Source organism: Ambystoma mexicanum, chromosome 5q (assembly GCF_040938575.1).
Source record: "Ambystoma mexicanum isolate Mex_15411 chromosome 5q, UKY_AmexF1_1, whole genome shotgun sequence".
Taxonomy (NCBI): domain Eukaryota; kingdom Metazoa; phylum Chordata; class Amphibia; order Caudata; family Ambystomatidae; genus Ambystoma; species Ambystoma mexicanum.
Genome location: NC_090933.1, coordinates 303,161,476 through 303,174,020, shown reverse-complemented (window position 1 = coordinate 303,174,020; position 12,545 = coordinate 303,161,476). Strand labels below are relative to the sequence as shown.

General features: G+C 42.9%; 1 protein-coding gene across 1 annotated transcript; it reads right to left on the bottom strand.

The window, feature by feature from the left end:
* Positions 1 to 10,749: 10,749 nt before the first annotated feature.
* Positions 10,750 to 12,123, bottom strand: LOC138498255 (uncharacterized). Its single transcript, XM_069622102.1, has one exon. The coding sequence runs from the start codon at positions 12,121 to 12,123 to the stop codon at positions 10,750 to 10,752; it is 1,374 nt and encodes a 457-aa protein (XP_069478203.1).
* Between the last annotated feature and the right edge of the window lie 422 nt (positions 12,124 to 12,545).

Here is a 12,545-nt window from a genome sequence, read left to right as displayed (position 1 = left end):
CACGCAGACGACTACATCTCTTTACCACGCTCGGAGCAGGAGATTACAAACACAAAAGTTGGATTCCATGCACTGGCCGGCATACCGGGTTGCATTGGTGCCATCGACTGCACCCATGTGGAATTGGTTGTCCCACATGCCATGGAGGCCCAGTACCACAACCGGAAACAATATCATTCTCTTAATGTACAGATGGTGTGTGACTCCAACACGATCTTTACACATTGTTGTGCCCGATTTCCTGGATCAACCCATGATTCTATGGTCTTGAGGAACTCTACAATACCACGCTACATGGAGCGACACGCAGGGAACAGATCCTGGCTACTCGGTGAGTCTCATTTCATGCATGATAATGTGGGGTATGTGATGCGGCAATGACCTGGCAGGAAGGGGGGGGGATGCGTACGTAGCAATGTCATTCCACAAACATCCTTTATTGTCCACATACAGGTGATGCCGGGTATCCACTGAAGAGATGGCTCCTTACACCACTCCGGAACCCACAGAACCAGCATGAGGAGGACTACAACCATGCCCACTCACGTACCCGTGTAGTCATTGAACAGGCATTCGGCCTACTGAAGGGTCGTTTCCGCTGCCTCAGCAGGTCTGGCGGGGCACTCCTGTACCGCCATGAGAAGGTTGCAAAGATGGTCATGGCATGTGTCATGCTACACAACATGTGCGTACGTAGAAATGTGCCCATGCCCCCTGACGCAGAACTGCAAGCACCTGAAGATGGTCATGATGAGGGTGGGGATGTGGCAGCACCTCAAGGAGTCCGCGAGGCACAGGAGGCCCGTGAAATTCGTCAGAATATCATAGATTCATGCTTCTAGCACTCACGCCTGGTGGCTGATACATGGACACGGGACTTGTGGCACTGTGTGTGTCTGGAACATGCACAATGTGGACTGTACGCCAATAAAGGCCTCGTACACAAAGATCAATGTCCACACATCTCATTGGGTGATTATGTAATGTTTATAGCATATGTGAAATTATATTACACAACCCATCGACCCGCCACCCAAGAAAGCCCAACACCCCCCCTCCACCCTCCTACCTCCCCCCCGAACACCAGTGTCCAAAGATGCTCATTGTCAGTGGGCAGACGCTATTGCAAGCCCCCTCTCCGGGTATCAGGGGCACCCCTGCCTGTGGAGCGCAGGTTCCTCCCAGATCTACGTTGGGGGCTGCCCTGGACGGAACTTGCAACGGATGATGTCTCTGCCTGCTCACGTCCATGCATGTCCCTAAGGGTTTTTGAGAGCTCAGTGAGCACACGGCGCACAGCGGCAAGTTCACCACATACGTCTTTGGACGTCGCATGCAGTTCCCCCCTCAGGCTCTCGGTGCTTCTCTCCATTTGTACCCTTAGTGTCTCTGTACTTCTCTCCATTTGTACCCTTAGTGTCTCTGTACTTCTCTCCATTTGTACCCTTAGTGTCTCTGTACTTCTCTCCATTTGTGCCCTAAGTGTCTCAGTAGATGTTTCTATGACTGCCTTAGAACCCCCACATTCATCAGCATGCTCTTTGAGGAGTGTGGCCAGTTGCTGCTGTTGCACGATCGCCTGGTCGAGGGACTGTTGCCTCTGCTGGGCCATGGCCATTTGCGGTGGTGTCACAGAGGGGCTGATCACCTCATGTTGCCTTGCCACAGGGCTTGTGGGGGATGGCCAGTCGTCGTCTTGTGGGTGCCCCTGCGTGGTATCCTCATGGTGTACGGGATGAAACAAACAGGGGGATTGAGACAGGTCATGGATGGGTCCTACATCGACAGCACCGTTTTCTGTGTCGGAGCATGCTGCCATTAATGCAGTGTCACCTATGGTGCTGCTGCCACCAGAAGCAGTGCCTTCTGTGGCATCCATTGGGGGGACCTGTGGTGCTGCTGTTGTGGGCATGCTGGCTGCTGGGGTGCCTGTTGAAGTCCCCTCCTGTGTGCTGCCACTTGATTTGTGCTGCTGCCGTGTCTTGATCCGTGCAGTTGAGGTGGAGGGTCTTTGGCCGTTGGTCTTGGCCCTCTTTGCAGGTGTGCTGGTAGGGGTGTCCTGGAGCTCGTCGTTTGAATCGGACCCTGTGGTGGAGTAAAGGAGGGCGAGCGTTATTTATGGGTCTGTGGACATTGGAATGGCAATGTATCACATGCATTGGGGTGGTACCTGAGGGTGATTTGGGTCAGGGCCTTGGAGGTGGTTTCATTTTTGTGTGGATTGAGGATGCAGTTGTTTTGCAGCCTGCAGTTAGGGTGTGCATGCTGCACGTGTAGAGGGTGTTTTTAGGATTTTTAATTATTTATGTATTTAATGTGAGTTTTAAAGTGCGCTATCAGGCCAATGTATGTGGACGTTCTCCTGGACATGTGTTTCTGTTGCACTATGTGGACACATGGTACTTCACATGATTGGACATTGTGGATTTAGCATTGTTTTATTTGGCCCACCTACCTGATTCTTCGGATGTCTGCACTCCTTTCTCCATCCCTCCGACTCCCTCTATACTCTCCATTCCAATGGTGGAGGCACAGATTTCTTCCCAGGGGGTCAACTTGATGGGTGATTCCGATCCTCCCGCGGTAGCTGTGGCAATGTTACGGTTGGCAGATAGTATGCTCCGTACGCGTATCTGCAAGTCGTCCCATCGCTTTCTGCATTGCTGTGGGTTGCGGGGTGCGGTCCCCACCGCACTTACCCGCTGTGCCACCAGGGCCCATATGGCCTTCTTGTTCGCAAGTGCCGTCCTGGTCATTTGCGTCGAGAAGACGACGGCAGCATTCTCCTGGAGGGTCTCTGTGAGCACGGTGAGTTCCTCATGGGAGAAGTGGACCTGCCGCTTGCGGTCGCACGCTTTTTTAGCAACTTTTCCCATTTTGATTGTTTTAACTAGGGTGGCTAACGGGTTGGGATGTGTCTCAGGGTCGGATTTTTAATGGTTGTGTTGGGATTCTGATTTTATAGGTGTACGGCGTGCTGTTTCCCGTTCCGGCCCCATGTTTTTACTTCCGTTTCCGTATATTTACGGTCACCGTATTTTGCGATTACCGCTCATTACGGTGACCGCTATGATGGGTGGCGGAATTGCACCTAGGGCGCCGTACGACGGCGGTGAGGGGCGTTTTGGGGACATTTCCGCCATCGCGGACTTTGCACTTCCGCCATGGCGTAATGCTCGTGCCCGATGGGTCGGAATTAGCCGCACTTTCCTCCATCGTGCAATGGCGGAAACGCTATTTACGCTATGGCGGTCAGGTCAGTTACTTTCCGCCAGGGTCGTAATGAGGGCCTATATGTGTTGTCAGGATTGTTTGCTGCATTTATGTGAAGTACTAACATTTGCAAACACAATGGGTCTGTACTGTGTGAGTAAATGTTGTCAACAATTGGTGGTAATTGAAATAGAATATTCATTGCTACGTTTGCATAGCAACTTACACCAACTATATTTGAGAATTTAAATGGTCCAGGTAGTTCTGTATCTAACTGCTTTTTTTGGAGTTTGTCTTCCTTCTTTAAAGAAGTACCTGGTTTACTTTCTCTAATTGATTCTTTTTTGTTTGTGGTACTTGATGAAGTATTAGTTTCTTTTACTCTCTTTGGAGAATTTGCAGTGACGTCCTGTTGCATTTCTGTTTGATTTAGTTTTCTTTTACAACGTTTTAGATTTTGTGGAACAGAATATGTGTTTAGATGGGGAGTGTATAGTGAGCGAAGTCTATTATATTCTAAAATGCAAGGAATATCAGCGTTTACTTTACTTGCATCAAAGTTGATTAGAAATAGACCGTCAAGTGTACGTAAGCGTGATAGTGCTACGTAGCTCATGTCTTCTTTAAAGACTGTGTTACCAATATCTATCATTGCTTTGTCTAGGGTAAGACCTTGTGATTTATGAATTGTGACTGCGTATGCAAGAGTTAGAGAAAATTGTTCTCTGCGTACATACATATCTTTGAAGAGAAGGAATCGAGCTGTTGAGCGTTCTATCCGTTTTACTTCTGAAAGTTTGTCAAAGAGTATATTGACAAACTGAATTTTGTTGTCACATGGGTATGTTTGAAAGCCAACAACTGTACCCAGTGCTCCATTAACTAGTCCTTGGTCCACGTCAAGGTTATGTTTAAGCATTACTCTGCAATTTAAGGATAATTTTAACATCTTTTCTAAGCCTGCTGTGTTTGAGATTGATTTTTCTAAATTATTTAGTCTTGTTGTGGCTTGGTCACACATGGGTAGTGTCATACCATGTACATCTAGTTTGTCTGTGGCGCTAATTTCCATTATTGGTTGCATTTCTTTACTTAGCATGATTTCATTGAATTTGAGACAGCTTGCAAGAGTTGGCATTAAGGCCATACAATTGACATTTTTGTGGGCTAATTGTTCCATAACATCTGTAGCATATGCATTATTGCCATAACGTACATTAATGTGCCGGGTTTTCAATGTTGCTTCTGCTTCTTTAGAAAGTATACCAACTCTCAAACTTTTTAAAATGTTGGCATAAGTTAGATCTGCAGATTGGCGCATGTTTTCTGTTAATTCTCTTTATTGGAAATGTTGCCAAAGGTTGACATTTCCAATGCTGCCAACAGTTTTACGGCAGAGTTTGTGCCCTAATGTTTTAAAAATAGGTTCACGTTTTACTGGTGTTGATTGAAGCAGATCTCCAAAAACAATAATGTGTTTTCCTGCAAAGAGCTCTTCATAGTCTGTTTTGAGTACTTCTTGTAATCTGAGGTGAATCAAAGCTAACATCAGGTTGGAGACCATGCTCACTTCATCTATTAGTAGCATTTTCATTTGTTTCAATACTCTGCGTAATTCCATTGCAGCTTCTGCAGAAAGTTTGTAATAGTCTAATTTGTTCTGGTGTTCTACTGGTAATAGTAGTAATCGGTGTAATGTAACACCACCTATGTTGTAGGCAGCTAAACCTGTGGGGGCAGTGACAACAGCTGACAGTTTGTTGTTTGTCAATTGTTGAAGGAACTTACTAATGATTTTGATTAGGAATGTTTTGCCAGAACCAGCTTCACCACTGACGTACAGTAGTATAGGTTTATAATTATGGCAGGAACTTTCTTTATTTTCATGTTTTACACCATGTGCAATTTGTTTTGTTACTTCTTGAAAAATGCTACTTTGCTCATTGTTTAGTTTTGATTGTAGTATAGTTAAGTCTTCCTTATCTTCATACTGACACATGGTGTTTTCTACTTCTATCATAGCTAATTCTGCCTCATTTGTTATTAGTGGTTCTCCCAGTGGTTCTTGGCTTCCTGTTACAGAAGGTTGACTACTGTCAGGTGTATCCTTATCTAGTTGGGCTTGGAGTTCTTCTTCATGTTGCTGTTCATTGTGCAACATTGTTTTGTACTGTGTAAAGTTTACATCAGTTATAGTGCTTTCATTTGCTTTGAAAGCATCCTCATATGAGTCATAGTTATCTAGTAATTGTTCTTCTTTTCTCCATGGTTTGAAGAGTTGTAGCAGGGACATGTAATATACTTCTTTATGTTGAGGAGTCTTCAATGACAATTTGATATGATTAATTAAATTTGGTTAGTGAATTTAACTAAGCTGCCTTCACAGTCTGTCACTCTATATTTACCTTTTTTTTCATCGGGTTTCATATTATTTTTGTATGTGTAGTTTTGGGCTATTTGGTATAGACACATGTTTTCCAAAGTATTACTTCTGTTTGGGTAGTATGTGTCCAATAAATTGTTTTTTTAAAATGTCTTGGCTGTTGGGATCATGTTTGGCTATTGTTTCTATATCTTCATATGATTTTAGAACTCTTTTTCTAGATTTAGCTGGACCAAGACTTAGCCATACTATATTTTCAGATTTACCATACAATGAAGTACCAGTCAAACGATCAGCTGCTTCATAAGATCCACATTCTCTATGGGTGAGCATTTTTATGCCCAAGCTGTATAATTTCTGAGATACTGTTCTATCTGATGACAGGTCATTTCAGAGGTCTTGGAGCTCTGTCTTTTCTGCTTTAGTTAAGTATGCTGTGACATATCGTGCAACTGCAGTAGAATTGTCTGCAATGTACTGCACATCTATGTTTGCATTCCATAAGTGGTCAATGATTGCATTATAATCATTGATATATTTTTCTTCTTCTTTTCTTTTTATGTAATATGTAATTTTAGGTGACTTTCCTTTAACAGTATGTCTAACTGAAGACATGAGGTTGATTACTTGACCTGTATTTGTAACTGGTCTAGGGAAACCAAATCGGCATTTGGTGTAGTATTTGCCTTTGTTTTTGTATTTGCGACGCATTTGTGTCTTTGAAATTGTAAAATTTGTGCACGAAGATCACTATTTGTGGCTTCTGATGGAATTTCACAAGTGACATATTTTTCAATAAACTGTAAAACAGTGGCATCACTGTCTTGACCAAATTTAGGAGCATCTTTAATCCATAAAAGCATGTGGATATGTGGTGCTCCTCTGGCTTGGTATTCTTTTCTCCAAAAGAAGTGTTGCACTTCTCCAAGGGGAGGAACAGTTTTATTACAAATAAAATGTAGCATAGCAATGAAGCGGTGGTGAAAATATCTTGAAACATTAACAGGATCCAAAGAACAAAGTTCTCCAGGTGTTAGAATATCTATGTTTGTTTTGTTTTTATTTGATATGCGTAGGAAATCATGTAAATCTTCCCATGCATATTCTGCACACCTTAATGTAACAAACCAAGTGGGTGGGCCAAGGTTTCTGATCATACAACGTACATCTCCATGACGTCGAAACCAGTACTCTTTAGTACCACGCATATTTGCTAATAGATTTGTAATATTTGATTGTAAAACCTCATCCTTTTGTTGCACTTTCTCTAATAATTGTGTAGCTGTCATATTTTGAAAGTGTGATCCTGATTTTAATATGTGTGCAACTCCGTAACATAAAGTTGCTAGTTCAATTTCAAAGAGTAGTTGAAATATGTATTCCACATTTTGTCTAAATCTGGGATCTTCAGAATACATCCGTAATGAGCGGTATTCTGAAGCTGATATTTTAATAGGTCTATCATTGTATCTTCCTCCTTTGCCAGTAGGAAAGAGTAGAGGAAAAGCACATGCTTCTATACTTTTTTCCCATATACTGATTGGCGATCCTTTTGTTTGACGCATTTTGGTAAGTTTCTAGTTCATCTTGTACGGTGTCATTACAGTGCAAAGGATGAATTGTATAATGGTCTAAAGTATTTGATATTGTAGCGGGATCTAGTAGCTCAAATTGACCAGCTTCTTGTGTTTCTTGAATTATTTCAGTTGTATCTTTCAAGTTTTCTTCAATATTAATTTCTTTTTTTTTTTTTTTTATTTGTATTTAATCAAAAGATTTTTACAAAATTTGAGGTTTCTGTCTTTTGTCTGTGGTCGTGACGGAAAGAAAAAAAAGAAAGAAAATGAGAACAGCTCTCTAAAAATGTGCCTTTGTCAGCCAGTTTATGGCTTCCAAGATTTTATAGGAAGCTATTTGCCATGATGTTTTGTCGCCTCCAATCAAACGAGACCAACATATTTCTTCGTCCTCTATGATGAAATCTGTGAAGGTTGATTTTAAGTATCGACTTCTTATATGTTGGTTTGAGGCACATTTTAGGAGCAAGTGGCGGATTGTTTCCTTTTCTTGTATCTCACAAAATCGACAACTGTTATTTCCCGTCTGGCCTCTAATTGACAAGATCTCATTTGTCTGCAAGACATTTAAACGGGCTCTCATCAGCGTGTCTCTCCCTTTCCTGGATGGGAACTTCTTTATATATTCCTGGAGTTCATTGAGTTTTTTCGTGTTTGTAGGGTTAATTTATTTTTTCCTGCTGTCTCCAGGGTGTTTATCCAGTCGAGTTCTTTGATTTTGGTGAAGGTTCTCTTTGGGTACTTTATTAGTTGTTCTTCGTCTGCATTGACCTGTTCTAGCAAGCTGATGTTTTCTTCTTTCCATTTTTTAAGGGATTTGCTTGTATTCCTTTCTATTTCGAGATTGATGAGAAAGTATATTGATGGTGGCTCAGCCATCCGGCATTTCCTGAACAGTCTTAGAGACGATTGTGAGACTGAACTTCTGAGAGAGGGTAAGCTAAGCTCTCATCGAATTGAGGCTATTGGGGTCGAGTTTGGGAGTCTGAGGACTTTTCGCCAAAACTTTGCCTCAATTTTTGTCCAAATGGATCGTGGTAAGTTCATCATAGCATCTCCCCCATATGTTAATGTCGGCATCACCTTTTTCTTATAGTGTTCGAGCACAGGGATCAGTGAGAATCTTCCAAACTTTTTGTCTATGGCCCTAGCTTGGGCTGCCAATTTGTTGGCTTTGGACATCAGGACCGATTGCATGGCTTTGTCTTGCGAAGAGGAGTCCAGGGTTACTCCTAAGTATTTGAAGTCGAACACTCGCTCGATCAGTGATCCTTCCAAAGTTAGTTTCAGTTTTTCTGTTTTCCTGGTCGCTTTTTCCAGTACTAAGAATTTTGTTTTCTTTACGTTTATTTCCAGTTTGTTTTTTTGCATATACCCTTGAAGCTTTGTCAGTTGGCGCTGCAGACCAATTGGTGTGTGATCCATTAGGACCAAGTCGTCTGCGTAAAGCAATCGTGTTATCGGGATTTTGCAGATTTTTGGAGGAAATGCTCGAATTTTTGGATCCTCGTTTTGGATGTCACCAATGAATGCCAGAAACAGGGCCGGGGCCAACGGGCACCCCTGCTTCAATCCTCTCGCTGTTGGGATGGGTGATGATAAAAGGCCGTTTTGATCAAGTCGGATGCGTATTGAAGTGTCGGTGTATAGTGCCTTAATCGGGTTTAATATAGACGGTGGACAATCCCAGGTTTCAAGTTTGGACCATAGGCGGGCCCTGTCTATCCGGTCGAATGCTTGTGTCAGATCGATGAACGCCACAAAGATTCTCGTTCCTCCTTCCAGTACTCTGTTTTTCAGCACGTTTAGCATTAGAATGTTGGCTGTCGTGCCCAGATTTCTTTTGAATCCCGTTTGGAGTGGATCGTTACAGGGTGATTCCTCCGCCCAGATCTTGAAGCGGTCGAGAAGCATTGAGCCAAACACTTTACCTATGACATCCAGGAGCGCAATTGGTCTGTAATTTATCGGGTCCTTTTTGTCTCCTTTCTTGAATATTGGAACGATTGTTGCTTGTTTCCATGAGGGTGGTATCGTTTTTCGGTTGCAGCATCTGCCAAAGATTTTACTTAGCAGACTTGCCCACTCATTTTCAAGTGTTTTTAGATCGGAGTTCGTGATCCCATCGGGTCCTGGGGCGTGGGAGTTTTTTAAGCCTCTGATTTTCAATCGGATTTCCTGTGGATCATCTATGATTATCCATGGCTCAGGAGACATTTTGCCCTGTAGTTTTAAGTTGGGACTTGGTGCCTGGTACATAGTAGTGTAATGTTTTGTCCAAGTAGTTTCCCCAATCTCAGTTATGATTGTGTTTTCTTGGGTTTCGTTAACCGCTCTCAAAATTTTCCAAAATTCTTTTATGTTTTTGCCACTTATCGCTTTTAGAATATTTTCAGCATCTTGTTGATAGAGAGACAGTCTATGGCCTTTTACCCATGCTTTGTAGAGTTTGGTTTCCGCTTCTGCCGCTCTCACAGCCCCTGGAGATCCTGAAGATTTTGCTTTGCGTTGTATTTTCCGCAGTGCCCGACGTTTCTCCACCAGTGTTAGGTCATACACGTGTCTTGGGGGATTTCCACTGTTTGTTTTTATTTTACGAGTCTTCTTAAACTTCGTCAGGAATGGCGTATAGTCTGTATTATTTTTGCCCAAGTGATTTGGCATTGAGCTGAATCCTTTTTCTATTTCCTCAATGGTGTCAGTTGTAAGGTGTAGACGGTTTCCCTTCGTGTTGGCTATGACTTGGTGCTCAACGTACTCGTTCTGGGGCCTTATTGACTTCCAGGTTGTTGACAGGGGGTTATGGTCACTGGCTGTAACTCTTGTAATTACAAAATCTTTTGTTATTGCCAGTAATGGTTCAGTGACGTAGATGTAGTCTATGGTACCTGTCAATTCATTCCTTTCCCATGATGGCGGGCGATTTAGGTCTGGGAATGCTTCGTGCAAATTGTGAAGGTTTCTTGAATTCATCAATTTGACCCATAGGTTGCCGCGTTGTTTGCCTGTTGAGTTGTGGCCTAGGTCCGCCTCTCTTTCTTCCGAGCTCATGCACGTAGCGTTCAGGTCTCCGCAAATGAGGAAGTATTTTACCAGGTGTTCCGATAGTGCCTCATCTATCGCGTTCTCCATTTTTTCTATGTAGGCGGTAGGCTCTATGCTTGCGGGGTTCCAGTAGGTGTTTGCTACGATTAAGGTGACTTTCTCGTAGGCGTTTTTAACGGTACTCCAACGGCTCCAAGCCGCCTTAACCATCAGAATCATTTGGTTGCTGGTCAATGTTTCTTCTAGTTTGATCCCTGAGTCTTTTTTAGACGCAATCAATAAGCCCGACGAAGGTCTTCCTCAACATCCTTGTTTGGCTGGTGCAAGGATGACTTCGAACCCCCCTATTGCAGGGGGTTCAGTCAGCCAGGTCTCTTGGAGGCATAAAAGGTCATATGACCCCAGGTCCATGTCTTTTGGAGACAGTAGATGGATGTGTCCTCTCGTGCTCCATGAGCACATTTTTAGTTCGCACTTTAAGGGGGTCGCGCGATGTCTAACATGCAGAATGTGCTCGTCTCTCGCGAGTTGCTATGTTTGCTTTTTTTCCCTCAGAATTTTGGGCAGCCAGGACCATATGCCTTTCGTGGGTTCACATCTTTTTTGGGGAAATTTTTCTGTTGAAAGTTTGGCTGTTATTTCTGGAATTGCCTTGGCTTTATTATGTTTATTTGTATCTTTGGTTTTTGTGAAACTTTCATAATTTTTGTTTTCTTTCAAGGCTTGTCGATTTTCCCTCAGTTTCTCTTCAACTTCCCGGGCTCTTGCTCTGTCCTTGTTTTTTTCAGGCGATTTATTGCGACCTGTTCTTCCTAAGGCACTTTTTGGGTGTCTGTCTACTTGCTTTCTGCTGGGCGTAATACGCCTTTTGTTTTCAGCCTCCCTTTTATTGTCTTCTTCGCTTTTGGTTGATTGCACTTTGACTTCGTAGCCCATTTCGTCCAGCTCTTCACTACAGTCGAGGATCAGGTTTTTCAACGTTGTTGATGTTACGTAGAGTACCGTTTTTGCTTTTGCATTTACGTGACTTGGCTCTACTACAAGCAGATCTTCTGATTTTATTTGATTCAACTTTCGAATGTATTTAAACAGTGTTAGCACTGAGTTTCGGTTCAAGATTATGTCGTCTCTGTTTTCTTTCACTTGTGTCAGCTTTATACGCCATTTAGCTTTGTCCACTTTTTTCGGTTTTAGGTTATATTTCTGTGTTCTGGATCTGTACCGAAAGATCATTTCTCCTTTGTCTCGTGGCGGGCTGAGTCGTTTTTCAGTGTTGGTTTTGTTGTGGGCATTCGTGGATTGAGAACGCGGTCTGCCTGGTGTTATGTTTCTAGACGGCTTTCTTTTGTGTTTTTGTTCGTTCCGTCTACCTTCTGATCTTCTTGATTTACCGCGTTCGCCCTCTTTCTGTCTGGGGGAGTTGTATCTTTGTTCTTTTTTCCAATTTCCTGAGATCTGATTGTCTCTGGGTCTCGATTTCGACCTTTCGTTTTCTTTTTTTGTTTCTTTCTGCATCCTTTTTGGCTTTGTCTGTCTATCTATATCAATTGGACTGGCGCCCTTGTTCTTTATATTCTTCGCGTTTTCCCTAGAATTTTTTGCTGCTTTTCCTCCATTCACTTCTTCGTTTCTTCTTGTGAATTCTGTATTTTCCTTTTCTTTGTGAGATTGTGAAGTTGATGCTTCACTAGAGCAATGTGCAGCTAGACTCGTAGGCGAGTTTTCTGCCAGGTGTTGGCTCAGATTCATCAATTCTTCGCCTTCGATGCGATCAATTGTTGATGGGGATAGGGTAAAGGTTCTTTTTTCTGGCGTTTCAATTGTTGACGGCGATAGGCTGATGGTTCTTTTTTCTGATGTTTCAGGGTTTTTTGTTTGCCTCGACTCTATTTCTTTGCCTTTCATTTGTGATTTTTCCTTGTGTTTTACTGGTCGTGTGAAAAGTTGAAAAATACCTTCTGCAGTTTGGTTTCCAGTTGAGGGTTGTCTAGGTGGTGGTCTCTTTGTTGATTGGTTCTCAGTTGTTTTAAATTCGCCGCTTTATTTGCACCCTCTGTTGGTGGATTATTTGTTGTATGGCCTGTAGTAGCTATGGTTTGAGTCCCCCTGGTTTTACTCACCGGTCTTCGTTCTTTGTCTTCATACTGCTCTTTTTGTCGTGAAGACGAATCCTCGTCGTTTATTATAACTGTGCTTGATTTTCTGGCTTCCAAAGCCATGACATATGCTTCTAAGAAGATAACTTTGCTGTGGATCATCGCTTGGATGCTTGTGTGGTCTTTCAAGGAGTCAGCGATAGTTTCATAAAGTTTCATGAATGGTGCCAA